The sequence below is a fragment of the Hyperoodon ampullatus genome (assembly GCF_949752795.1).
Source record: "Hyperoodon ampullatus genome assembly, chromosome: 14".
Taxonomy (NCBI): Eukaryota; Metazoa; Chordata; class Mammalia; order Artiodactyla; family Ziphiidae; genus Hyperoodon; species Hyperoodon ampullatus.
In genome coordinates, this window is record NC_136927.1 from 53,120,771 (window position 1) to 53,147,624 (window position 26,854).

The following is a 26,854-nucleotide window of genomic DNA, read 5'->3' on the forward strand; positions in this document are numbered from 1 at the left end:
TGTTGGGTAGGGTGGGGTGTCAAGAATGGGAGTGTCTGTCTCTCCTGGGTCGGGGGTAGGCTGCCCTTCACCAACTTATTCCCAATCACCTACCTGGGTTTGTCTCCATTTGGGTTTTTTTTTTTTTTTTTTTTTTTAAGTTGTATCTTTTGGATTTCTCATTTAACTTCTCCCGTGGACCTCATTGCTCAGAGTGCAGTATTAGGGCAAGATTCTGCCACTGCCTCCCCTCCATGAATGTATTTATCCTTCCTGCCCTGGGGAAATGGGGAGTGGCCCCAGTTTTCTTTCCCCATCTATCCCCAGAGAGATGATTTTTTTAACTTTTTTTTTTTTTTTTTTTTTTTGCACCAAAGTGGCAACTGGGTCAGTGTTGGGGGATAAAGCTGGCCTCGGGGGTGGAGGGGCTCCCTCCACCTGCTTCTCCCTGGTTTCAACAGTGTTAGCGTCCGTGAAAAGACAATATTCTCTCTAAAGCAATAAGGGGGTGATGGGCCAGGGGGAAATGTCTTGCTGCTGCTGGCCCCCCAGCTCCCCCTTTCCTCGAGCCAGTATTTGGCGGCATTAGAGGTGTTGGGGGAGTACTGTTGTGACTGAATGTAACTGCCCCCACCCCTGCCGCAGCCAATGCAGGGGGAGGGGCATGACACTCTTCCCCGTCTCTTCCTTCCCCTACCCCCCCAGCTAAAGAGACTTTGAATTTAGGGGGCCCTTGAGCCTGGAGAGGCCTTAACCCTGTGAGGAAGTGTAGGGGGAGCCCTCTCCCACCCCCATCCCCTTCTGAGAGTGGTCAATGTTTACAAGCCCCTGAGCCCCCCAGCCCAGGGACTCAGGCCCCTTGCTGTCCTTTCCCAGCCCGTCTTCCTGGGCCCCGGCTGCTCCCCCGCCCTTCCTGGGGTTAGGGTGGGTGCAGGGGTCATTCTGTATCCTTGTCTGCCTTGTACCCACCATCTCCCCAACCTGTGTGACTCCCTTCTCGTCTACCTGCCTCTGTAAATACTCCGCTTCCCCCCAATAAAACTTGGTGTGTGTTCTCCCCTTCTGCGTCCGAGTTGTTTCTTGGGGAAGGGATGTTGGGAACTGAAAGAGCCACAGGCAGGGGGTGGCTGTGGTCAGCCAGCCTAACCAGGCCAGGCTAGAAATGGGAGGGCTGTGTGTGTGGAACACCTGCGACCTGCGGGCCAGAGAAGGTCCTCCCACCTGTGACTCCGCTTCCGGCCGAGGAGGAGTGGTAGTCCCCACCCCACTACTTGGAGCCCCACGTCCCCCCAGCCGGTCTGCCGCTGGGGACAGATATCCAGAGCGAGGAAGACACAAGCAAGGGTAGAGACCAGGTACAGAGTTGGAATTGGTTCCTTTATGGAAAAACTGAAAATATAATAAAAATTAAAATAAAACCAGTTTTAAAAAAGCCAGCCCCTGGAGTTTCCACCTCCTGCCTCTGGCCCTCCAGAGGGATGAGGCCCTGACCCCAGGGCAGCCAAAGGATGGGGGCTTTCTGCCCCTCCTCTTCCCCCATTCTATTCCCATCTTAATCTCCACAGTGGGGGCCCCGGGAGGAACCAAACCTGGGTAGGGGAGCAGGGACCCGAGGCCCCGCGGCCCGAGGAGGGAGGCTCGGTGTGCACCCAGCCCCCGAGCTCCCGACCTGTAGTGTGGGCATGGGCAGGGCCCCTCCTAGCCTGGGCCCAGCTGGGGTCGGGGCTGTTAGTTCCAGATCTTGAGGAAGGAGTCCCAGGAGCCTGTGGCCACAGCCATGCCATCGTCAGTGACCCCAAGGCAGCTCACTCGGTTGTCGTGGCCTGCGAGGACACCTGGGACGGAGGGGGACGTCAGACTCCAGCCTCGTTTCCCTGTCCCCGCCCACCCCCTGCTCAGCTCCCAGCTCTCACCTGCACGGTCGCCCTTCATGGCATCCCAGATGTTGCAATTGAAGTCGTCGTAGCCAGCGAGCAACAGCCTGCCGCTGCGCGAGAAGGCAACAGAGGTGATGCCGCAGATGATGTTGTCATGGGAATACATGAGGAGCTCCTGGTCGGCCCGCAGGTCAAAGAGGCGGCACGTGGCATCGTCAGAGCCCGTGGTGAAGGCATAGCCGTTGGGGAAGAACTGCAGGACACAAGACCAGAGTGGGATGAGGGGGCGGGGCGGGGCAGGGCCGGGCCGGGAGCCTGGCGAAGATGGGCCAGCCCAGCTCGCCCCAGAACTTACAGCCACGGCATTGATGTCGGATTCGTGGCCGATGAAGGTCTGTCGGCACATAGAATCCCGCACGTCCCACAACTTGATGGAGGCGTCACAGGCACCTGACACAAAGGTGCGGCCATCGGGGGCCAGTGACAGGGACATCACATCCCCACTGTGTCCAGCAAAACCCACTGTCTGCTGGCCTGTCTCAATGTCCCACAGGGCACTGGAGGGGTGACAGGAAGAAGGAATGGATCAGAGACGGGTGCAGGACAGACTCCCTCTCCCCTCCCCCTCCACCCTGTGAGCCCAGGCCCAGTGAAGCCTCCACACAAGGGGCACCGGGAGCCGCTGGGTGACAGAAGCCTGTTCCTGTCCCAGGTGAGGAGGGGTCCCCCACTCCCCCCTCCTTCCTGCCACCAGAGCAAAAGGCTGAGTGTTCAGAACAGGGGCTCTGCCGGTGCTTGTGCAGGGTGGGGACTACCCCCTGAGCACTGAGGCGGTGCTCCCTCCCCCGGCAGGAAGTGTAGGTGAGTCCCAACTGCCTAGCCCTGGCAGGGCCTCACCAGGTGGTGTCCCCAGAGCTGGTGATGATTTGGTTGTCATCCAGGAAGCGGCAGCATGACAGGTACCCTGGGGAAAGGGGCTGGTCAGCCGGGTCTTTAAGGGAAGGCAGTGCAGCCCCTCACCCCGCAACAGTGCCTGTGCCTTGCCAGGCGCCTCTCACCAGTGTGGCCAGGCAGCTCCCGGCTGACCCTGACATTGCCCTCACGGGTCTTGAGGCTGTAGATGGAGCAGATGTTGTCCAATCCCCCACAGGCCACAAAGTTTCCTGAGGGCGCGTAGGCACAGGTCATGACCCAGGAGGAGCGCAGCGGGATGGCATGGACCTATGGATGAGGGGCAGTGCCCAGGGTCAGAGCCAGCCAGGGCCTGCAGCCTAGCCCCGTCCGGCCTCAGGTGCCACCTCTACCTTGTTGGTGGTGTAGCTGTCCCAGATGATGAGCTTCCCGTCCTGGGAGGCACTGACCAGCAGCCTGTCGGAGAGTGGATGGAGACGCAGAGGGGTCAGGGTGGGAAGCCCCCTCTGGAGGCAGGACACCCTTCCCCCTCTCCCATCTGGTGGGAGACAACTCCCGGCAGCAGCTGAGAAGCTCCTGTCAGTATGGCCCTGTTTCCCATCCCCTGGGGATGTCTGGGAGTCATGGGCTTCCCAAACAGACTTGGCAACAGGGGCATCCTGTTTCTGGCACCAGATGTGCAAGGCTACCCCTGCCCACCCTACCTGCCATAAACTCAGCCCAAAGCAAACACGACAGCTCAGCACACAGCCCCAGCCGCACCCACCTTGAGTCTGTCCCCCAGTGCATGGCGTAGATTTTTGCCAGGTGCCCACGGAGGGTCCTCCGTGTCCTCATTTGGATTCTCCCCACTGGGTCCAGCCCAGCTGTGATCTGGAGGTGGAGGCAGAATGGGCTCAGGAAGGTTCAGGCGGCAGGGCCCTCTGAGAAGTATGCTTCCAACCCGTGCTCCTTCCCTAAACCCAAGTCCAGCCCTGGATTCATCTCACCTGGGTCAGTGTTGAATCCCCACATGCTTTTCGGGCATCCTATAAGAGACGGCAGAGCCATTCAGAGAGAAACACGAAGAGAAGACAGGAGGAGAAGAAAGAGAACAGGAAACAGGGGAATGGAGAGGATGAGACAGGAGGATATTAGGGTACCCCACCACCACCCACACACAAACCCCTCCCCTGGCCCGGTGCACACAAGCCACCCGGCCCTGCCCGCTCCGCCGCCCCAGCCCGGCAGCCAGGCCCTCACCCGGATCTGGTTCCGGAGCTGCTCAGCCTCCTGTCTCAGTTGCTCCAGCTCACTCATGGCGCCGGGCCCGTGGGGCGGGGTTGGGGGCGGCTGGGGGCCGCGGGACGGGGGCTGGGGGAGGCAGCTCCTCGCCGCTGGCCCGAGGCCTGGGGGATGCAGGGCTGACGTCAGGCCCAAGGCCGCCGGGGAAGAAGGGGGAAAGGCGGGGTTGACGCGCGGCCCGGAAGGGGTAAGTACCGGTCGGAGGGGGAGGGGGCGCCAGCGGTGGCCGCGGTCCCCCGGACAGAGCACGGGCCTCTGGCACGGGAGAGACGTAGCCGGGGAACAGCTGACTTCCCCAATCTTCCTCCCGCCCCCCGGAAACGGAGCGGGAAGCTCAAGAGGAAGCGCAGGGGAAACTCCTCCCTCGGACAGCAGCCCGGGCGGGACACCCGCGGCAGGAACTGGGGTGCGGGAAGGGGCGGGGAGAGTCCCTTCGAAAACAGACCGGGCGTCCTCCCCGGCCCGCAGAGACACCGCCCTCCTAGCACCTAATTTTAAAAGGGACGGTGCCTCTTTAAATTCACCCCCATACACCGCACACCCTCCACACACACATCCCCAGCTTCGAGTGGGGGTGGGGGAGACCAGAGGGGAAAGCTGGGCTGTTCGTGGGGTTGCCTAGGCAACCGTCACCCGGACTGAGAGCACCTCATTGGTGAAGTGCCCCCACCCTAGCCCGGTTGCCGAGGCAACCGCATCCACGGCTGAGACCTGTAGGGTGGATGACCCCACCCCCGGCCCCATCGCCCCCGCCCAACCCAGCCTCCCGCCCCTCCCCAGAACCAGCCAGGGTGGCTGTTTACAGGATTTGGGAAAAGCCGATTGGGCACTAATAGGTTCGGGACGGCTCACCCCGGATTATCCCTGGGACGGCTGCGCCCCATTAGCCGCCCGCGGCGGGTGGAGGCGAGGGTGGCAAGGTAGCCAGTCCCAAGCCGCTGCTCCCTCCAGCGGCTAGGCCGCCCGCTCCGGCGCGCCCGCAGGAAGCCCGTGGGAGCCGCTCTCGAGTAATTAGGGCTCCAAAGAGAGGTCCCGGGCCCCGAGGCGCGGAGCTGCTCTCTCCCAGGTGCCGGCGGGCGGGCGAGCGGGCGGCCCCAGGCGGCCCGGCTCCCCAAGAGCTCAGCCCGCGGGCTCCGCGCCGGGGCCCCAGGGGCCTGGCTGGCTCCGCTCCAGGGCCCGGAGTCCTGCCCCCCCTCCCCTTTAGACACCTGTGTGATCTGGCCATGCACACTGCACTCTGCCCACCCAGGCGTCCCCCATCCTGCTCCCACTTCCCCCGTACCCTGGGCGTTCCTTTTCCCCACTGACATTTCCCCCCTGTTCAGCTTTTCTACGCCAGTGCCAGAGGACGCCCCTCCAAAAAAGGGAGGGGGCAAAGCCCCCCACCCCACTTCCCCAGCTCCGGACAAAGCCCCTTCCCTCCAGCTGCCGGCAGCCCAGGCGGGGCGGCAACGCCAGACGCCCGGGGCAGAAGGAAGCAGGCCGGGAGGAAGCCGCTGGGGGCGGGGGCGACGCTCCCAGACCTCAATCCCGATCACTCTCCACGGCCCCCTAGGCGGCCCCGGGTTCTGGGCATACAGCAGCCGGGGGTATCACGGAGAAATGAGGGTGCAACCACCTCCGCGGGTCTAGCGGGGAGAAGGGGAAGGGACAAGGGAGGGTCCCCGGATCTGGCAGCTGGATGGCGCGGGCCGGTGCCGCGCTGCGAAGCGCAGTGGGCCTGGTCCTCCGGCCCCCACGACCTCCATTTTGCCCAAATGAAAGCTAGGCGGGGGGGGGGGGGCGCATGGGAGCTAAGCGTGGGGTTAGAGGAGTACTAAAGGGAATAGGGTGCCGAGGTCTCCGGTCTAGGGTAATGGGGCCAGAAAACACGGGCAGACCCCAAATCGAGGTGGACACGAGGAGAAAGGTAGCCTCGCGGCCCTGCCTGCCTCTCTGAGGATTCTGGAGTTTTGCAAGGCGAATGCCGGCGGGGGTGCGAAATGGGAGGACACGAGGGGTGCTACCCAGGGGCAGGCAAGGGGGTGGTAGAGGTGGGGAAAGGGGGCGGGACGGGGCCTAGAGGAATCCCCGAATTTAGACCCCCAACTTCTCAGGGAACAAGAGGTAGGTGGGGCTGGCCTGGGATCTGGGGTCAGGCAAAATAACCCCGATGGTGCAGCGAGAGCGTGCGTTATTGGAGGCGAGGGTCCCCCAGTTTCCCTTCCGGGTTTGGGAGCGACGGGGCCAGAAAAAGGGAGGGGAGGTCTGGAGAGTTACGTCCGCTCCCGAGAGGCCAGACCGGGGAGACAGACAGAAGAGAGGTTCCCCCATGGGAATTTGGGGCTGGGGGGGATGAGGACTCCTTTTATCAGCGGAGGTACCTGTGGCGGTGGGACTCTGCGAAGGGTCGCTAGAGGAGCGCGGGATGTCCTGTCTTCCTCCGCGGCGGAGGCGGCAGCGGCGGCGACGCGGATGGATTTCCTCAGTCACCGCAACTCACCGTCCAGCTCTGCTCTCCCTAGAGCGGAGGGATCCCGCCCGCCAGTGACGCGGCCGTCGCCGCCGCGCCCAGGGCCCGGCTGGGCGATACCAACTACTTAGTGGGGGGATCCCGGAAGGGAAAATACCACCTAAGGGGCAAATATTGACCCTGTCACATCAAAGATATTACTCCACAATATTTCCACGCAAAACGGACCAAAACAGATGCTTTGCTTCCCCAAAAGGCGCAAGACATCTCCCCCGGGACTGGCAGAGATGGTACCGGCATAGGGGAGGGTGAAACCGCTGGATGATCACGTGACCTACCCTCCCGGATTGGGCGGCTCCAGACTGGGAAGGGGGGTTCGACGCCCCAGTTCTCGTCCTGGCTCCGCCCCCTGCATGTGAGGCCACGCCCCGACTTAGGGGGCGGAGTTAGAGAGATCCTGACCCGCGCAGGGCTAGCCCGCGGGCCTCAGCGCTGTAGAGGAAAGGGCAGCGATTCCGAAGGTACACGAGCAGGAAGGAGTGGGGGCAGCTCCGACCCCTGGGAACTCAGGTGTGCTGTGAGAAAAGTCCTGCCCAGTCAGTGCCCCCACGTTGCTCAGTGGGCTTTTGTAGAACTCTTTACAGGGCTGCATGACACCGTAATAACAATTCATATTTATTGATTTCCATACTTATTTAGTGCTCACGACAATATTATGAAGTTAAGTACTGGCACTGTTCCCATTTTATAGTAGTGGAAACAGATTCCTAGGACTGCAGAGTTAAGATATGAACCAGGGCAGCTTTATCGACTTTACTGTGTGCAGTGCTAGCATCTTGATGAACCCCTGGACCGTCCCTCTAAAGGGATGAGGATGTAAGTATAAGCCTCAGCTTCCACATTTACAAAATGAGACTGTTGATAGCTAACTGCCCTGCAAGTCACCTTGGATTGTTATGAGATCCCCACAGATTGTGAAAATGTTTTGGTAAGTTCAAGTCAATGAATAGCCTTTGAGTCCTCATGAAATTTAAAAGTAAAAGTATCAAAACAGACACTTTTCATGTAACCTCTGTTGAAGGAATTACAAATAGTTTTCAAAGCACCAATTTTTTTGGGGGGGTGGTGCAGATCTTAGTTCCCCAACCAGGGATTAAACCCGAGCCCCAGCAGTGAAAGCGCTGAGTCCTAACCCACTGGACCGCCAGGGAATTCCCGTCAAAGCACCAATTTTTAAAGAAAATAAGAAAAAAAGTCATTCTTACTTAAGCACAAATTCCATGTATGTGCACTCACCAATTCAGTGATATATTAGCAGTAGATAAGAGATGTCAATTAGAATTTGGAAGGGACCTTATATTTACTTCAGTTTCAATCTACAGATAGACGAAGTGACTTCCCTAAAGTCATTTAGAAAACTAGCAGCCGATGACTAGAACCCAATTTTGTTAATCTCTATAGGGCATCTGACACTGCTTCCTCTCACTTGGGTTCTGTGCTAATATGCTTCCTTGTTTTAACTCAATCAGCAAATATTTATTGAGTCCCAAAGATGTATCAGGCACTGTCGTAGGCCCTGGTGATACAACCTCGAATTTGTGCACCCTCCTCTGGCTGCAGGGAGCTTACAATCTACAGAGGAGACAGATGGTAGACAACCATGGAAATAACTATTAGTACTGGAAGCTTGGAAGTGCCATTTACTGAGAGCAGAGCAGTTGGAAGGGGATATATTTGGGGAAGAAGATCAAGAGTTTTAAGTTGGGACGTGTTAAGCTTGAGGTGCCTAGGAGAGGTTCAAGGCAGAATGCTCAGTAGTGGCTGTCGAAGCAGGTCTGGGGTTCAGCACGAGTCTGGGTTGGAATAGAGCCTTGAGAATGAGTGGCATTTTAGAGCAGATGAAATCATAAAGAGGTTCAGGGAAAAGACAAGATGGCCTAAGACCAAGCCCTGAGGAACTCCAACATTTAAAGGTCAGGCAGAGGAGAACAGGCTGCCAAAGGAGAAGCCAGAGAGCTAAGAAGAAAATCAGGAGAACGTGGAATTCTGGAACCCAACAGAATTTTTGGAAAATTCTGTTCCAAAAAAGGAATGGTACACTGTGCTGAATGCTGCAGAGAGGTGAAACAAGGCTGGACTGGAAAGAGGGCATAGGATTGACTACCGTGGAGGCTGCTGCTGGCTTGGTCTGGAGCATTTGCAATGGATGCTTTGCTTGCAGTGGGCTGAGGGCAAGTGAGAAATGAGGTGGTGGAGACGACCAAGGTGGTCAAGGCTTTGGGAATCTTGGCTGGGAGGGGGTATAGAAAGGTGGGGAGGCAATGGGAGGAGACTGTGGAGTAAAGAAATTTGTGTTTTGATGGGAGCTCCTGGAGCTTGTTTAGATAACAATGAGAAGGGCTTCCCTGGTGGCACAGTGGTTAAGAATCTGCCTGCCAATGCAGGGGACACGGGTTCAAGCCCTGGTCCGGGAAGATCCCACATGCCGTGGAGCAACTAAACCCACGCGGCACAACTACTGAGCCTGTGCTCTAGAGCCCGTGAGCCACAACTGCTGAGACCCTGTGCCTAGAGCCCGTGCTCCGCAACAAGAGAAGCCACTGCAATGAGAAGCCCACACACCACAACTAAGAGTAGCCCCCACTCGCCACAACTAGAAAAAGCCCGTGTGCAGCAACAAAGACCCAATGCAGCCAAAAATAAATAAATAAATTTATTTTAAAAAATTAAAACCTTGTTTATTAAAAAAAAAAGATAATAATGAGAAGGACAGAGAGGAGAGAGAGGTGAAGATAGAGACAGGGAGGGGATGACCAGAGGATGAACAATCTCTCTGAAAAGGCAGAAGCCCTGGAGCACATGTGGAAAACCTGGCCCTGGTGGGTCATGGGACACTTCCTCCTCCCTCTGACTGTTCTTTCTCAGGCTTCTCCTCAGCCTTCTCCTCCTCTTCAGGACACTCTGTAAACATTGATTTTCTCAGGATCCCAGCTTTAGCCTCCTCCTCTCACTCTCCATGTTATTCACTGGTGACTCCAATCACTACTGGGACTTTCATTACCCCTTAATTGCTCATCACTCTCAGATCTCTGTCTCCATGTGCAGACTTGGTGTCTGTCCAACTTCAGACTGAACATCTCCACCTGGATGTTCATGGACAGTGGTGCACTGGAGTCAGCTCGTGCTAGCTTGGACCAGCTCACAAGAGGCCACTGTATACCTCTCTTCCCAACTCCTTGTTCAATGATGTCATGTTGATAGTAGTAACTTGTAATCGTTGTGGTGAGAGTATTTACACCATGGAAGTCAGCAAATGCTTCAGATCGAAATTCCCCTTCCCCGAAGAGTTGATTGTTAAAACAGTGACTGCACATCACTGTTTACAGATGTCTCACATTCAACATATTCAAAATTAAAGTAATCCTCTTCCACCCCACCCCATCCTACCCAACCCTACTTCTCCTCTGAATCTTTTGGCCCAGTTAACAGCACCACGATCTGCCCAGGAGCTTCTCACCCCCTCATTCCCCATATCCAAAAGATGGTCAGTTAGTTAGGCTATAGTCCAAGCTGCTAGAACAAAGAGTCCCCAAAATTCAGTGGCTTAAGTGACAACCCCAGAATAGATCCTCCAGGACTGTGGGGCATCTCAGCCATCCTCAACCTGTGGCTTCCATCTCTGTGTCCAGTGTGGCCCAGGTATTTCCCACTATTGCATCTGAATCCATCACTTGGGAGGGGGTGTGGCATGGAAGCACAAGTTCTTTCCTGTTTAAGGACACCACTAACTTCTATTCAGAAGTTGGCCAGATGCAAGGAAGGCTGGGAAATGTAGTCTGTAGCCATATACCCAGTTAAAACATTGCTCATAAAGAAAGAAGGGGGACTTCCCTGGTGGTACAGTGGTTAAGAATCTGCTGCCAATGCAGGGGACGTAGGTTCAGTCCCTGGTCTGGGAAGATCCCACATGCCACGGAGCAACTAAGCCTGTGCGCTGCAACTACTGAGCCTGTGCTGTAGAGCCTGCGAGCCACAACTACTGAAGCCTACGCGCCTAGGGCCCGTGCTCCACAGTAAGAGAAGCCACTGCAATGAGAAGTCCGCGCACCACAATGAAGAGTAGCCCCCACTCGCCACAACTAGAGAAAGCCCGCGCGCAGCAACAAAAACCCAATGCAGCCAAAAATAAATAAAATAAACTTATTTTTAAAAAAAAGAAAAGAAAGGAGGGAGATGGCTATTGATGTAAGGCTAGCAGTCTACGTCATCAGTGAATACATCTTGTCAGTGCTACCTCTCCAATATTGCTTAAATCTATCCGTTCTACTGTACGCCAGCTGCTATTACCTTGGTTCTTGCCTATTTCCTGGCCTTTCAGGATAGTCCCTCTCTAATCAACCTACCAAATAGCTGCCAGAAGGTATCTTTCTAAAAATGCAAGTTGGATCGTATAACTTTGCTGTTCAAAACCATGCAGGAGTTCCCCACTGACTCCATGAGAAGGGCCAAACTTCTTTGCAAGACACAGAGGCTGGGTCTTTTCCCCTCTATTAAGAATGCCTTCCACCCCCACATTCCAATTCTACTTCCTGTCAGCTGGGAAATTTTTCATTTTCTCAGTCTTAGTTTAAATATTGCTTCCCTAACTACATCACTGTTTGTGCCCCACTGCAGTGCTGGCTCCGTGCCTGTTGCAGTCTTTACTGGACTTTCTTTCTGGGCACTTGCCACCTGCACTAGGGGCTCCCTGGGAAGCCAGGGCACTTGGCTTGTCTGGAAGAGGTCTGGGTGAGAGCTCACCAAGCAATGAATAGACCCAAACAAGATGCCAAATCCTATCCAAGGTGTGGGGTCTGGGGGTCATGGTCTTACCACCTTCAATGTCATTACCAGGTGCTCAGGTTTGGCCAGTGTGAGAACCTCCAGATGACTTTATTGAGCTAATTGTTTAATCATCCATCTTCTAAAATAGACATTAAACTCAGTGAGAGTCACATCAAATTATATGAGCCATTTTATTCCCAATGCCTATCAGGCACCTGGAGAACATCTATGAAATGCATAGAAGTATGGCAACATTTTCCCCAGGACCAATACTCTTCACATGCCACAGTTCAAATCTCAGCTGTCCCTTACCAGCTGAGTGAACTTGGGCCAGTCATTTACCTCTCCATGCTTCTGTTTCCCTTGCAAAATGGGGATGATGATCAGGTCATTATGAGGACTAAATTACTTAATATTTGTAAAGCATTTATACAGTGCCTGGCACATAGCAAATGTTTGCTAAGTAAAAACAGCGTTCAGGCATAAATGAGTCAGTCTTTTTTTTTTTTTTTTTTTGCGGTACGCGGGCCTCTCACTGTTGTGGCCTCTCCCATTGCGGAGCACAGGCTCCGGACGCGCAGGCTCAGCGGCCATGGCTCACGGGCCCAGCCGCTCCGCGGCATGTGGGATCTTCCCGGACGGGGGCACCAACCTGTGTCCCCTGCATCGGCAGGCAGACTCTCAACCACTGCACCACCAGGGAAGCCCAACAAGTCAGTCTTTGACTATTTTTCTAGTTTCATCTTCCTCTGACGCTGGTCTCTGCCACCAGCTCATCTCCAACTCTCCTATTTCCACGTATGGACCTTTGCTCACACTGTTCCCTGGGTGGAAGACCTTTCCCACCTTGTTCACCAGTGACCCCTATTTATCCTTCACAATTCAAACTTCACTTTTAGAAGCCTCCCTGGACTCTCAGAGACAGGTAGCCCCTTCCTCCTCTGGGCCTCCATTTCACCCCACTTTCATGCATGTCTGAGCTCCCCACTGCACCAAGACTCCTTGAGAGCAGGGATATATCTTATGCACCTTAGTATTCCCATACCTTGTACAATGCCTGGCACACCGTAGGCATAAAAGATGTTTGTTGAATCAATGAATGGATGAATGAAATATATTAATAAACTTTACCTTAACCACTTCCATCATGCAATAGAATATCATGTCAGATCCTATGACAAATGGAAATTGGCCACAGTTGACTGGGCGGTAAATCAGGTCTAGTTGGTAGTTCGCTGACTTTAGCTTTTCTACCAACCATGAGTGGAAAAGTCATTTTATCAGATAGACTACAGATTTCTATGAATAAATGGATAATAATATTAAAGCCTCAAAAATGCCCTAGGGATTTTCTTAAGACCCAGTGTTTGCTGAATAGCCCTGTGTGCCCAGCTCTTAGCCAGGAACTTGATTCTGGCATCAGATTGAGTCCTCACCACCAGCTGTCCTACAAATGGGGACAGTGAAGCTTGCAGAGGGACACAGAGGTGTTATGAAACAAGGTCATCTGTCAACTGGCTGATGAGAGATGTGAGTTCTAGTCCTGGCTCTGCCCCAGTGGGCTGTGTGACCCAAGACAGGGCCCTGCCTCTATCTGGGGAAACCCCTATAAAATCTAGGAGTTGTGTCTGTGATCAGTAAGGTTTCCCCTGACTGGGGTAGTTTCTGAATCTGAGATCCTGACTGGGATGGGGGAGGGGATAGTGGGAATTGGCGAGGTGAATTTACAAGGGAAGTGAAGCAACATTATTCAATGTCAACAAAAAGGAGAGGTGCAGACCGTGAACAGAATCACTTTCCCCTCCAGTGTTCTCCTTTAATTCTCACCTCAGCATTTTGAAAGATGAAGAAATGAGGCGCTGAGAGGTTAAGGGGCTGTTCCAATTCATCCAGGCCTCAATTTATAGAGGACAATGACTGACCTAGGCTCACTCTGGGATACTTCTGTTTCCCAACTCCTGAATCAGCTCACCCCTCCCACTGAAGCCTCCAGTCTGGGGAGCCAGGCCTGGGCTCAGAACCAACCCTGGGCATGTGAAATGCCACTGTCGCCAGTGGGTAACGGATGAGCCAGTTCAAACCATCTGTCCTTTGGCTAAGGAAGGGTGGAGTCCCTTACAGAATGAGTATCTGATGAGCTGAGAACCTTCAGGGACATTCGGCCCGCCATCACACAGAACCCTCTTCCAATGCTATCTCTGGTCTTATTGCCCCCCACCCCTAAACAAGTAGGTGGGAGTGCCCCCAACACATGCACATAAGCATATGCACACGAATGCTGACACACTCACATACGTACAGGCACACACCTACCCATATGCTCACATAAGAGTCTCTCAGCTGAGCCAGGCTGTCAGAGGCACTCCTTCACCTTCTCTTTCAAAACTGCTGTGGAGATGGCCTCATGCCAGGAGCCAAGAAGGACCTAGGAGCCTATGAGGGGAAAATCTACTTGCTTGATAAATAACTCCTGAGAAGAACAGATGAAAAGAGAGGGAGAGGGAAAGGAAACTAAAGCTGGGTTAGCTGAGTGCCATGTGTGAACGTGTGTACATGTGCATAAACGTGTGTATGTATAAGGCCCAGGCACCAGAGGACCAGTGAGGAAAAGAGGGACCATCAGAAAGACAAGGGTGGCAAGAAACAGGGAGAAAATGGAGACAACCCCTTCCCATACCTCTCCCTCTCCTTCCCTTCCCTTCCTCTCCCAGTGATTTCATGCAGTCCTGGGTATGGCAGAACCTTGCTCAGGAGCCTGAGAATGGACGCGTCTCGGAGACGATGGCGCCCTTTTCTAGACCCCATTTTAAAAAGTAAGGGAGCAGGGGCCCCGTCAGTCACCCTACAGTCTCCGAATGGACAAGGTCTCCATCTCTTGCGTACTCCTGCTCTCTGCCAGCCTATCCCTTAGGGCCGGCCTCGAGGTCCTTGCTAATCCCCTCCCCGGCGCCTAAGGTTGAGGTGTCTGCCCCTTTAAAGCAGCGGCCCCCTGACGGGTTATTGTCTGGCTTCTCAGCCTATCGGCGGCGCCGTTGGGGGCGGGGAACCTGGCCTCCCGATTGGCCGCCCCGCGGCCCGCCCCTCCCGGGGTCCCGGGAGCTGTCCGGCAGCCTCGGTGCTGATCCCGCCGCCGCCCACGGGCCGCGAGCACAGCTGAGAGGGCACTATGAGCGGGGGCGTCTACGGCGGAGGTGAGCGAGCCTCGGGCTTCGGGCTCTCCAGCCTGGCGCGGCCTCGCCCGAATCCCAGCGCCCCGAACCCGCGAGACCCAAGCTCTGGGCACCCTGGGGCCTGGCACCTCGGCGCTCGAGCAGGTCTAGCCCCTGGTTTGTGTCCTGCGCCACTCCCACCTTCGATCCCCGCCCCCGGACGTTCGCGCGCACCGGGCCCAACCTCTCTACCATTCAACCCACCACCGCCCGGCCCCCAGCCCAGCAAGGAGAGTGGCCTGAAAACGGCCACTGAGCAGAAAGGGACTTTGGAGTCTCGACCCCCACTCCCAGGACCCTAAACTGTTGGCCGAGCTCCCACCCGCACCATCCGGCGTTGAAGGTGGCTCTGCCCTGACCTCCTTTCGGAACAATCCAAGAGGAGAGAGTTTGGGAGAGATCCCCTCACAAGTCTGTCTCCCCGCACAGATGAGGTGGGGGCGCTGGTCTTTGACATTGGCTCCTTCTCAGTCCGCGCTGGGTACGCTGGGGAGGACTGCCCCAAGGTGAGCCTTCCAGCCCCTCCCCAAAACCTAGGGCTCCCCTCCAGGGTTCTCAGTGACCCAGGGCTCTCGGAGCCCAGAGAGAAGCTTTGCTGAGTGGGAATGAGGGAGTAAACCCAGGGGTGGGCTGAGGGCCCTGTCATGGGCCTGGAACGGGGCAAGAGATTGATTTCTCTCCACCCATGCCCCCCTCCAGGCTGACTTCCCCACCACAGTGGGGCTGCTGGCCGCGGAGGAGGGGGGCGGGCTGGAGTTGGAGGGGGAGAAGGAGAAGAAAGGGAAGATCTTTCACATCGACACCAATGCCCTCCACGTGCCTCGGGATGGAGCGGAGGTCATGTCACCCCTCAAGAATGGCATGAGTACGGGGCCCCCACCCACTGCCTCCTGACACAGACTCAGAGCCCACACCCAACAACCTGGGGCACAGCACCCCACATCCATAGAGTCTTCCTTGCAGCGGCCCAAGTCCCAGGGATGCCCTCACTTCTTCCCACAGCTGCCTGGTTCCTAACCAGGGGCCACCAGATTCCTGGGAAGGGGGGACTTCCGCTGGAGCTTGTCTTATTTCCCCTCCCCCGGATTTTCCTTCCCTCCTTCCCTTCCTTCCTGTCCCTGGACTCCTGCCTGCCCACCCTCATCTCTCCACTGGTCTCCTGGCCCCAGTCGAGGACTGGGAGTGCTTCCGTGCGATCCTGGATCACACCTACAGCAAACACGTCAAGTCTGAGCCAAATCTGCACCCAGTGCTCATGTCCGAGGCCCCGGTAAGTGCCTCATCCAGCTGCTAGTCAAGCCCTGGGGCCCACCATTCACCTCTCTCCTCAAGCCATCACTCACTCCACTTTGCTTTTCAAACTTTCCTTCCAACTCCATCATCTTCAACCACTTTCCTTCCTCCCTGGTTTAGTCTCCATGCCTCCCTCTTTCCTCCAGCTCTATCCACTTGCCCTTCCCCCAGTCAACCTTATACACTGCCCCACCACCCCAAGTCCTTTTATGACCTTTTACTTACATTCTTTGTCAATATTATACATACATGTAAAGAATCAATTTGTTTTATAAAGTATGTTAAGAAAAAAATGCCATTCATAACCTCCTCCTTCTATTGCCCCTTTTCCAGAGGCAATTGCTCTTCTCTCTTTTAGCTTTTTTTTTTTTTTTTGCTATTACCTTTTTAAAAAATATTTATTTATTATTATTTCTTAATAAATTTATTTACTTATTTATTTATGGCTGCGTTGGGTCTTTGTTGCTGCACGCAGGCTTTCTCTAGTTGCAGTGAATGAGGGCTACTCTCTGTTGCTGTGCTCAGGCTTCTGGCGGTGACTTTTCTTGTTGCAGAGTGTAGGCTCTAGGTGCGTGGGCTCAGTAGTTGTGGCTCGTGGGCTCTAGAGTGCAGGCTCAGTAGCTGTGGCGCACGGGCTTAGTTGCTCCGTGGCATGTGGGATCTTCCCGGACCAGGGCTTGAACCTGTGTCCCCTGCATTGGCAGGCGGATTCTTAACCACTGTGCCATCAGGGAAGCCCCTGTTTATTTTATTTATTTATTTTTTTGGCTGCGTCAGATCTTAGTTGCGGCATGCTGGATCTTTCATTGCGGCACGGGCTCTTCGTTGTGGCCCACAGGTTCTCTCTAGTTGTGGTGTGCGTATTTTTTCTCTTTCGTTGTGGCATGCAGGCTCCAGGGCGCATGGGCTCTCTAGTTGAGGTGCGTGTGCTTGGTTGCCCTGCAGCATGTGGGATCTTCGTTCCAAGACCAGGGATCGACCCCATGTGCCCTGCATTGTAAGGCAGATTCTTTACCACTGGACCACCAGGAAGTCCCACCATTACCTTTCATATCTCTAAATATCACACTTAAATGGCTGATTGTGAATTTTTAAGCTTTAAACACTATCTGTGGATTTCCCACTATAGAAAATGAGCATTTGGCTCTCTTTCCTCCCCAGCCCACACCACACACATTTCTTATTTCTTACCTAAAGTACAGTTGTAGTTTAGGGTTTGGGGTTTTTTAAAAGATCAATATTCAGTATTTACACTCTTATTATTATGTATGCTAATCAGACCTGAACCAGGCAATAAACTGTGGTTTATTTTCCTTTCCTGTGCAACTTTTTGTTTTCTCTAGCACTGAAAATTGTCTTGGTTCTGTTTTCCTTAGTTTTTCTATCTACTTAATAATGTGGCCCTAGATTATTCATCAGTTATTTGTATCTTTTCTCAAGACATTAATTCCTTAAGGTGTTCTATCAATTTCATCATCAAGAAATCTCTTCAGGAGCCCACTGACCTGCTCTGCTTTGGACTAGTTACCTTCTACGCAGAAGATGTAGCTATCATCCTAAGATGTAGCTATCATCCTGACATCTCCCTTCACCATCATCTTAAGGAAACACTTTGCCCCTCTCCTGTATTAGAAGTCCTGTTTCCTGTATCACATGACTCCTTTTCTTGATTTTCTTCCTTGTTTTCATGGGGTACATCTTCCACTAACTGCCTTAGAAAGGTCATAAGAAGTAACATTTTTGAGACCTTGCATGTCTAACCTTGGATTGATAGTTTAGCTAGGTATAACACTCCAGGTTGGAAATCATTTTTCTTTGTAATCTTGAAGGCACTTCTCCAGTGTCTTCTAGCATCTACTGTTACCATCAAGAAGGCCAAAAACATTTATTTCCTGATCCTTTGGTATAACTTATTTTTGTTTCTTAGAGTTTATAAAATTTTCACTTTGTCCTCAGTGTTTTACAATTTCACAATATTATATGGGTTTATTTTTGTCTGTGGCTCTGGACACCCAATGTGTCGCTTCATTTTGGAAACCTATGTCTTTCAACTCAGTGAAAAAATTTTAATTACTTATTTGATGATTTATTTCTTTCAATTTTCTCTGTTCTCTCTTTTGAGAAATCCTGTTATTTGGATTTTGTGCCTCCTGAACTGGTCTCCTAATGTTCTCATCTTTTCTGTTATATTTCCCATCTCTTTATCTTTTTCCTGTAATTTCCAAGATATTCCCTCATTTGTTTTTCACCTCTTCTGTTCAGTTTTTAATTCATTCCTGCTCCTGTATTTTTATTTCCCGGGAGGTCTTTATTATTCCATGAATGTTACTTTTTAGAGCATCCTATTCTTATTTCATGGGTACAATATTACTTGTTATCTCATAGGGATATTATTAGTTTTGTCTTTGGAAGTTTTCATCTCCTTGTATACTTATTCTTCCAAGTTGCTTTTTTTCCCTGCCCTTTCTTGGGAGTCTTTATCTCATTTCCTAGGTTTTTCTCAGATTTCCACAAATCCTTGCTTGTCTGCATATGTTTAGGAATGGGGGACTAAAAAGCTGATTGGGCAGGGGGACTTGCTGACTGCCGTCTTTATTATAGGATGGTCTGACTGGGATGTTGCATCTTTAGATCTTTGATGTAACTCACAGGGAAGACTTCCAACCTGAAGACAGGACTGCCCAACCCCTTTTTGGAAGCCAAGTGAGCAAATAGGGCTGATGTTATCAGCATTCAATATGCATGACATCACTTAATTCCCCTCTTTTAAGTATAGTGTCCTCACTCCCAACAGTGACAAGTGTCCCACCAGTTCAGAGACCCTCAGTTCTACTCTCTCCAGAGAATAAACTTCCACTCTTCTGCTGAGGTTGGAGTGGGCAATAGCCTAGTGACATGGAATTAGGATGAGAGTTTAGGGATCTGTTACTTGAATAGCTTTAAGCAATCTTATTTTATTTCCCCTTTCCTTCCACTTCCAGAGGTACCTGAAACTACCAATTCCCAATCCCTGTGAGGATTCTGCCATTTAACACAGGCTGTTGTTGGCTTTTTCCACTACCAGTTTAGGAGTCAGCATTCTTGAATCTGTTAAGTCAGTTACTGCTCACCTAACTGATTTCCAACCTTCAAAAATTTGTTGCTGTTTTCTCATTTCTTATTCTTCTCAAGCTTTAAGGGTTTATGCCTCTCTGTCTCTCTCTCAGGTAAAATTCACATGACATAAAATTAACCTTTTTTAAGTTAAAAATTCAGTGGCATTTAATACATTCACAATATTCTGCAACCATCACCTCTATCTAGTTTCAAAACATTTTCATCACCCCCAAAGAAAACCCATTTTCATTTAGCAGTTTCTCTCCACTCCCCCTGCCACCAGCCCTTGGCAACCATCAGTTGGCTTTCTGTCTCTATGGATAGATCTATTCTGGATCATTCATATAAATGGAATCATACAGTATGTGACTTTTTATGTCTGTATTATTTCACTTAGCATAATGCTTTCGAGGTTAATTTATGTTGTAGCTGACTGAGTGATAATCCATTGTATGGATATACCACAATTTGTTTTTCCGTTCATCTGCTGATGGACATTTGAGTTATTTCCACCTTGGCTGTTGTGAATAGTGCTGCTGTGGGCAGCTGTGTACAGGGATTTGTTTGAGTACCTGTTTGCAATTCCATTGGGTATATAACTAGGAGTGAAATTGCTGGGGCATGTGATAATTCTGTGTTAATTTTTTGAGGAACTGCCAATCATTTTCTACAGCTGAGCCATATAACCTTCCCAACAGCAATGGACAAGGGTTCTGATTTCTCCACATCCTTTCCAACACTTGTTATTTTCTGTTTTGTAGTTTTGTCTTGTTTTTAAATTATTATCACCACCCTAGTGGGTGTGAAGTGGAATCTCATTGTACTTTTGATTTGCATTTCCCTAATGGCCAAAAATATTGACCATCTTTTAAATTTTTATTATTATTTTTTTTTTGCGGTACGCGGGCCTCTCACTGTTGTGGCCTCTCCTGTTGCGGAGCACAGGCTCCAGATGTGCAGGCTTAGTGTCCATGGCTCACGGGCCTAGCCGCTCCGCGGCATGTGGGATCTTCCCGAACCGGGGCACAAACCCGTGTCCCCTGCATCGGCAGGCGGACTCTCAACCACTGCGCCACCAGGGAAGCCCTGAGCATCTTTTTATGTGCCTGTTGGCTTTTGTGAGTTTGGGGGTTTTTTGTTGCTGTTTTTTAAATTAATTCCCCCTCTATTATAGTTTTGCTGGGATCTTGGGAGGGAATAAAAGCAGATGTTTGTATTCAATCCAACATTTTTACCCAGAAATCTTCTTCCTCAGCTTTCTTGCCTCTGAGATGATTAGAGTGAGGAAGAGGGATGTACTGGCGGCTGGGGGTGGGGGTGCTGAAGTGTGTATTGCACAATGAAGAGCACTGGGCTACGAGTCAAGAGACTGTGACTCTAGACCCAGCTCTACCAAGAGCTTTCTGTGTGATCTTGGCCAGTTTCCCTCTCTGAGTTTTGTTTTCTTCAGTTGAGTTTGAATTGTGATCTTTAAAGTTCTTTATAGTTCTCACATTCTGAAGACCTATGAGGGTCAGGGGACCTGACCTCTGTCCTCAGCGCAAGATACGTGTTGGGGTGGCGGGTATGTACATGGATCGGTGCTTTTCCCTTCCTGAATCTTCCCCTCTTGCACTTTCTCCTCAGTGGAACACACGGGCCAAGCGGGAGAAGCTGACAGAGCTGATGTTCGAGCAGTACAACATTCCTGCCTTCTTCTTGTGCAAGACAGCTGTGCTTACTGCGTATCCACTGGGTTAAGCTACTCTGCCAGAGTGGAGGGTCAGGGTGGGGTGTGTGGCGTTCTGAGCTGGAGGCTGGGCCTAATTCTATGGAGAGTAATATCCTGGATGGGCAGACAGCCCCCTGAGCCCCATTAGTGCAGAGGGCCCCTGGGGGCTAAGTGCCTTGGACCTTGGGGTGGCCAGCTCAGCGGCCCTTTCCCATTCCTTGGATCAGGCTGAGCATTGAGAGTAGGGACAAGTAGACAGCAGGGGCTGGGGCTGGAGGGAGGAGGGAAGGGTATATGACACTGAGGTGTTTATTCCCTTCCCAAGCAGCCAATCAGCATTTATTTTATTTAAGGATCTGCCTTGCATTGAACCCTATGCTAGGCAGTGGGGCGATATAGCCCCTAATTTCAGAGAGCCCATGGGACATAGAACTAGACCTAAAGAGAGGCTGGGAGCTCAAAACGAAGGAATAGAGGAAGAGAGTGTGATTCAGACAAGAAAAAAGTGACAAGGGTCTCAGCTGCCTTTCTCTAGCAGATGGGTCACAAACTAGAAGGAGAGATTTGCAGACTGGGAATGGGCTGGATCCAGGAAAGAATAGAGTGACTAGGCCAGACTCGGGTCCTAGCCCCCTCTTGCTGCTGCTGTCTCTTTGACCTACCCATCCCACACCAGCTTTGCAAATGGACGCTCCACAGGTCTGGTGCTGGACAGTGGGGCCACCCACACCACGGCCATTCCAGTGCACGATGGCTACGTCCTGCAGCAAGGTGGGGCCTCGGCAGGGGTCGGGGGTGCCTTGAGGGACCAGGCCCTGACACCCCCTCCTTTCCAGGCATTGTCAAGTCGCCCCTGGCAGGGGACTTCATCTCCATGCAGTGCCGAGAGCTCTTCCAGGAAATGGCAATTGACATCATCCCGCCTTACATGATCGCAGCCAAGGTGGAGCCTCTGGGATGTCCTGGGCACTGACCCTATGACTGTCGACCCACTGACCCATCAGATATCAGGATGGGGAGCAGCCAGGCCCCAGAAAGACCCTCAGCCCTCAGTTTGCAATTGAGGCATCAGAGATCTGAACAGGCTGAGGGATATGGCCGAGGTCCCACAGCCAACTGCCAGCAGAATGTGTATGTGAGGGTCAGTGTGGTGGGTTCTGGTGTCCAGTAGACCCAGGTTCAAGGTCTGCTTCTGCCACAGAAGAGCTGTGTGACCTAGAGCATGAGACTGAAGCTCCCAAGCCTCAGTTTCCTCCCCTGTAAAATGGAATAACAGCACGTAGGGCTGCCGTGAGTGTTAAATGAGACACTGCATGCAAGGGACCCCCACGTGGAACATGGATCCGTAAAAGGCTGTTTCCTTAAGGTCTGGCCGCCTACTGGATTCCCCGGGCCCTCAATGTTCTCTGACCAAAGCCTTTCAGATCAGCTGTACCCGCTGCACACATGGCATCTGTGGGGATGGGCTCTCCCCGTTCTCTCTCCTCTAACAGGGAAGGGGGAGAAACACCTTTTCTGGGCAACAGAGCAGAGAACCCAGTGCCCCATTAGCTGCAGAGCTGGCAGGTGTGGTCAGGGTGGGCTGGGCCAGTGTGGGATGGGGTAGGGTGCTCACAGGCTGTGTCTCCACAGGAGCCCGTACGGGAGGGCGCCCCCCCAAACTGGAAGAAGAAGGAGAAGTTACCCCAGGTTTCCAAGTCCTGGCATAACTACATGTGCAATGTGAGGCGCTGGAGAAATCCCGCAAAACCCCCGCACCCCCCCACCTCCTAGTCCCCTGCCATGAGCCGCGGGGAGGGACAGAGGCCCTGCAGGCAGGGTGGGGTGGGGCCTGAGGTGGGAACCCAGCCCTCACCACCTCCCTGGGTTCTCAGGAGGTGATCCAGGACTTCCAGGCCTCCGTGCTGCAGGTCTCAGACTCTCCCTACGATGAGCAGTAAGTGCAGCTCATGGCTGGGGGTGGGGGTGGGGAAAGGGGGCAGGCCTGGAGCTCAGGGGGGACCTCTGGTCTTTTGGGAGCACCCCCAAGCAGAGTCTTGCTCCTTCCTGGGCAGGGTGGCTGCGCAGATGCCCACAGTGCACTACGAGATGCCCAATGGCTACAACACAGACTATGGTGCGGAGCGACTCCGCATCCCTGAGGGCCTGTTTGATCCTTCCAATGTCAAGGTGGGGCTGGGTGGAGGGCCCTGGATCCTGGGGTGTGGGAGAAGCTGGGAAGGATCACAAAGGTCTGGGAGAGGGGACCAGTCACCTTTCTCTGCAGGGCCTTTCGGGGAACACCATGTTAGGTGTGGGCCACGTGGTGACCACCAGCATCGGCATGTGCGACATTGACATTCGCCCGGTGAGGCCCAAGCCTGAGTCTTGGCAGAGGGGCCCAGGAGAAGCTGGTGGGGGGGCACTGTCCCGTGACTGCTCACGCCTCCTCCCTGCTCTCAGGGCCTGTACGGCAGTGTCATTGTCACTGGTGGGAACACGCTGCTCCAGGGCTTCACTGACAGGCTCAATCGAGAGCTTTCCCAGAAGACTCCACCGGTAGGAACCCACCCCTGGCCAGGGCCCTGGACTCCAGTCCTGGCTCAGCCCTTCAGGACCAAGTCCTTCCTCCTTCCCACACATCAAGCAAACATTCTGGCCGCCAGAGTGGCCCCTTCCTGCTGTGGCTTCCCAGTCTTCCCTACCCCCAGCCCTGCCCCTTCCCAGAAGCCAGGTGTCTGCTTCCCGCAGCCCCTCTTTCTCCCCAGAGCATGAGACTGAAGCTCATCGCCAGCAACAGCACCATGGAGCGCAAGTTCAGCCCCTGGATCGGGGGCTCCATCCTGGCCTCACTGGTGAGAGGGGAGGGGCCTGGCCTAGCGCTGAATGTGGGGAAGGGCAGATCCAGACAGCCCCCATCGCCTTGCCTGCCTCCTCATTCATTCATTCAACAAACATTTATGAAACGGCAGTCAGTGCTCCCAGAAAGGTGGATCCTACATCAGGACACAAATCAGGGAGCGGAGGACAGGAAGCCGGAGAGGTTGGCTGGGATGAGATTGTGGTGGTCCTGTGTGCCAGGGTGAGACCCTGAAGGTTTGGGGCAAGGTGATGTGATGGCCACAGGCACGCTTGGGAAGGTTATGTCAGACATGAGTCTTTGGGGATCAGGGTATGAGCTGGATGTGAGGGGACCTTGCCAGGAGGTTCTTCCTATTGTCCTGGAGTCGTGGAATGGGTAGCGGTGGGGATGGGGTGGTGAGCAAGGGGCAAACAGAAGGAGGCTGGCAGGTTGGTTCTGGGGCGGTAGGTGGGGAGTTCAGTCTGGACCAGCTGCTGGGGTAGAGGCAAGACGCTGAGCGAGAGGTGAAGACGCAAACTGCATCTGGGGGGGGGGCAGGTGTCAGCCACACAGAGGGGGACAGCAGGGCCATGACAGGACAAGGAGGATATCCACTAGAGTGGGTGCCCCCAAGGAGACAGAAACAATGGTCAGAGTGACAGGAGACTGAACCCCTGAAGTTAGCTCAGGGCTGAGAGTGTGTCAGTCACACAGTTGTTGAGGCCCTCCAGTGCATCTGAAGTGGACAGACAGCCTGACCTAGACCCCGCCTCTGTGCATGGGAACAGTGCGGAAGCCGAGACGATTAAACAGGAGGTCATCACAAAGTGTGGGGTGTTCCTTCAAAGGAAGACTTGATCTCGTTCAGGGGTCATGAAGGGCCTCTAAGGGGCACTCAAGCTGAGATGAAAGAGTGAGTAAGGACATATGAGGCAAAGTGGGAGAGAGGGTGCTTGGCTCCTGGGGGGAGCCAGGCAAGGCCAAAGGCAGTGGGCAGATGCTGTGAGATCTGAGTTGAGTGAGCTCACTTGGGCTGCAGAGCAGAGAGTGGATTGGAGAGGGCTGCTGTGGTCTCCACTGTGACCTGCGTTTGATGGCGGAGCAGATATCAGGGGGTGGAATTGAAAGCTTATCAGAGGTCTGACTGACAGAATGTGGACACTGTTTGGATACGCAAGGTAAGAGGGAACCGGTTCAAGGACGAGGCCCAGGATGCTAGCTCCTGGCAGTGCTGTCCAAGAGGAATGTAATGTGAGCCACATATGTCATTTAAAAATTTTTAGTAGCCATATTTAAAAAGAGTCCAAAGAAACACGTGAAATTAAGTTTTAAGAATATATCGTATTTAATCCAATATATCCAAAGTATTATCATTTCATATGTCATCAATATAAAAGTTAAGATGTTTTACATTCTTTTCTCTGGATTTAGTCTTCAGTATCCGGTATATATTCGACATGTGGAGCATATCTTATTTCGGGCTAGCCACATTTCAAGTGCTCAATAGCTCCATTTCAAGTGTTCCATGTAGCGAATGGCCACTGGATTTGGACAGGGCAACTGTAGAAGGTGAGAAAGACCAGAGAAGCAAGTTTGGGGCAGGTGTGGGCGAAGATAGTGAACACAGTTGTGGACATGTTGAGGGTGAGGTCCCAGGGGACACTGAGGAGGAGGTGTCCAAAGACAGCTGAGTACAGTAAGTCCCCTACTTACGAACCTTCGGGTTTCGAACTTTCAAAGATGCGAATGTTCGCATGTCCAATCACATAGTTAGTTCACGTGTCTGGCGTACATTGTCACATGCGTGCATCCTCCACAAGTGATTTGCTTTTGTGCAGTTTACAGTACTGTATAGAGTACAGTAGTACAGTACTAGTAAAAAATAGAAGTGTTCATTTCATTGGTACCAGTGCAGAACTTCTTAGAATATGCAACCTTAGAATAAAACATTTATTTAAAAATTATATTTCAAGCCCATAAAATAATTTCACTCTGAAGAATTTTGAATGGGAATGTACATTAGATATTATAGATATTAGAATGATAGATAAAAATCAGATATCATCTTTTTTAATCCAGTTACCTCACTGTGACCACATTTGTTAAAACTGCGTTCAGTATTGTGTGTGGTCTTTATGATTTCTTTGGATCCCTAGTACCTATATTTATTTCAGCAGACATAATATACTTGTGGGAAAAGTATTATAAACCTATTAAAGTACAGTACTACATAGCCGATTGTGTTAGTTGGGTACCTAGGCTAACTTTGTTAGACTTAGGAACAAATTGGACTTAAGAACATGCTCTCAGAAGGAAACTCGTTGGTATGTAGGGGGCTTACTGTATTTGGGTCTGGAACTCAGCGCGGAGATCTGCACTGGAAACCAGAGATGGTGGGAAGGGTGGGGCTTTGGCACGTGAGCAGAAGGGAGGGGAATGACCTGGTCCAGGAAGGTGTGTTCTTCCTGGACACGCCAAGGGACAGAAGCAGGGACACACATACTAACTTTCAGGCAGAGGCAGGACAACTACAGAGAGGGTGCAGTCTGAAATGCCAGGGCTGGAGACCCTCAAGGCGCTTGTTTCAGCGGGAGGGTGGAGGTGGGGCGCCAAAGTGACGACATCCTAATATCCTGATGTTAGGTGGTGTCGGAATGGTGGGGAGGGAGGAGGAAAGATTTTGGGGGGGAAGGAGGGCGACTTGGCGTGTTTGGAAGGCCTGACGGAGTGATAGGGTATCTGGTGGAGAAGGGATGTGGAGTGTTGGGGCGCCGGTTGGCTGGCCTGGGGCTGTAAGCTCCACCTCCCAGCTCGAGAACAGCGCTGGGCCCCGGGCAGACTGGTGCTCAATAAATACTTGTTGAATGAATGAATCGTGGATTGAACGATATGAAGCGGGTATTCGCCCTCTGAATACGAAGGAGGGGACAGGAAGATGGGGCAAGTTGGTGGCTGCGGGAGGGCTGTGGGCTTGAGAGGAGGAGGTTCCGAGGGGTCGAGCCTGCGCGGGAGGCGTGTGGGGAGGCGCTTCTTCCTCTCTCCAGGGCCTCCCTGACCGCCGATGTCGCCCCACCCCGACCCAGGGCACTTTCCAGCAAATGTGGATCTCCAAGCAGGAATATGAGGAGGGCGGGAAGCAGTGTGTGGAGCGGAAGTGCCCCTGAGGGCGCCCGCTCCCCGTCCACAGGCCCGCCTGCAGCGGTGGGGGAGGGAACGCGAAAGCAAGGAGATGGTTTCCCCCACCTCTGCTCCGCCAGCGCAGATCGAAGCCCCCAACGCTCCCAGCGCCCGCTTTTCTTCCCTCCCCCACTCGTCCTCGATGTTTCTGGGTTGAAAGGAGTAAAAATGTTTTAAGAAAAAAAAAAAAAGTTGGCCTCTTTGGGGGTGGGCAGTGGG

At 52.9% G+C, this 26,854-nt stretch overlaps 2 protein-coding genes across 4 annotated transcripts; one reads left to right on the forward strand and one right to left on the reverse strand.

Moving 5' to 3' along the window:
- Window positions 1–1,335: 1,335 nt before the first annotated feature.
- GNB2 (G protein subunit beta 2) lies at window positions 1,336–6,553 on the reverse strand. 2 transcript variants are annotated; one of them, XM_079718390.1, is made up of 10 exons: window positions 6,416–6,553; window positions 4,011–4,156; window positions 3,758–3,796; window positions 3,535–3,641; window positions 3,161–3,224; window positions 2,915–3,077; window positions 2,754–2,820; window positions 2,212–2,413; window positions 1,893–2,109; window positions 1,336–1,814 (listed from the first exon to the last, which is right to left on the reverse strand). In XM_079718390.1, the coding sequence occupies exons 2-10, from the start codon at window positions 4,065–4,067 to the stop codon at window positions 1,708–1,710; spliced, it is 1,023 nt and encodes a 340-aa protein (XP_079574516.1). In that variant the 5' UTR covers window positions 4,068–4,156; window positions 6,416–6,553; the 3' UTR covers window positions 1,336–1,707. The 2 variants fall into 2 exon arrangements, with proteins under 2 accessions (XP_079574516.1, XP_079574517.1); XM_079718391.1 differs by lacking the exon at window positions 6,416–6,553 and having other exon boundaries at window positions 4,011–4,167.
- Window positions 6,554–14,494: 7,941 nt separating this feature from the next.
- Window positions 14,495–26,622, forward strand: ACTL6B (actin like 6B; the record flags this gene model as incomplete). Of its 2 annotated transcripts, XM_079718555.1 has the most annotated exons (14): window positions 14,495–14,519; window positions 14,967–15,043; window positions 15,237–15,402; window positions 15,707–15,807; window positions 20,553–20,650; window positions 21,314–21,408; window positions 21,474–21,580; window positions 22,270–22,359; window positions 22,512–22,573; window positions 22,692–22,806; window positions 22,904–22,984; window positions 23,080–23,175; window positions 23,385–23,471; window positions 26,542–26,622. In XM_079718555.1, the coding sequence occupies 14 exons, from the start codon at window positions 14,495–14,497 to the stop codon at window positions 26,620–26,622; spliced, it is 1,281 nt and encodes a 426-aa protein (XP_079574681.1). The 2 variants fall into 2 exon arrangements, with proteins under 2 accessions (XP_079574681.1, XP_079574680.1); XM_079718554.1 differs by lacking the exon at window positions 14,495–14,519 and having other exon boundaries at window positions 15,205–15,402.
- Window positions 26,623–26,854: the final 232 nt, after the last annotated feature.

What these genes read in the sequence shown, in the direction of transcription:
- GNB2 (XM_079718390.1), bottom strand. Translation starts at nt 4,067, where the DNA reads ATGAGTGAGCTGGAGCAACTGAGACAGGAGGCTGAGCAGCTCCGGAAC. An exon ending in CACTGGGGGACAGACTCAAG is followed by an intron (nt 3,225 to 3,534) that starts GTGGGTGCGGCT and finishes ACTCTCCGACAG; the next exon opens with GCTGCTGGTCAGTGCCTCCC. An exon ending in GGAGCTGCCTGGCCACACTG is followed by an intron (nt 2,821 to 2,914) that starts GTGAGAGGCGCC and finishes CCCTTTCCCCAG; the next exon opens with GGTACCTGTCATGCTGCCGC.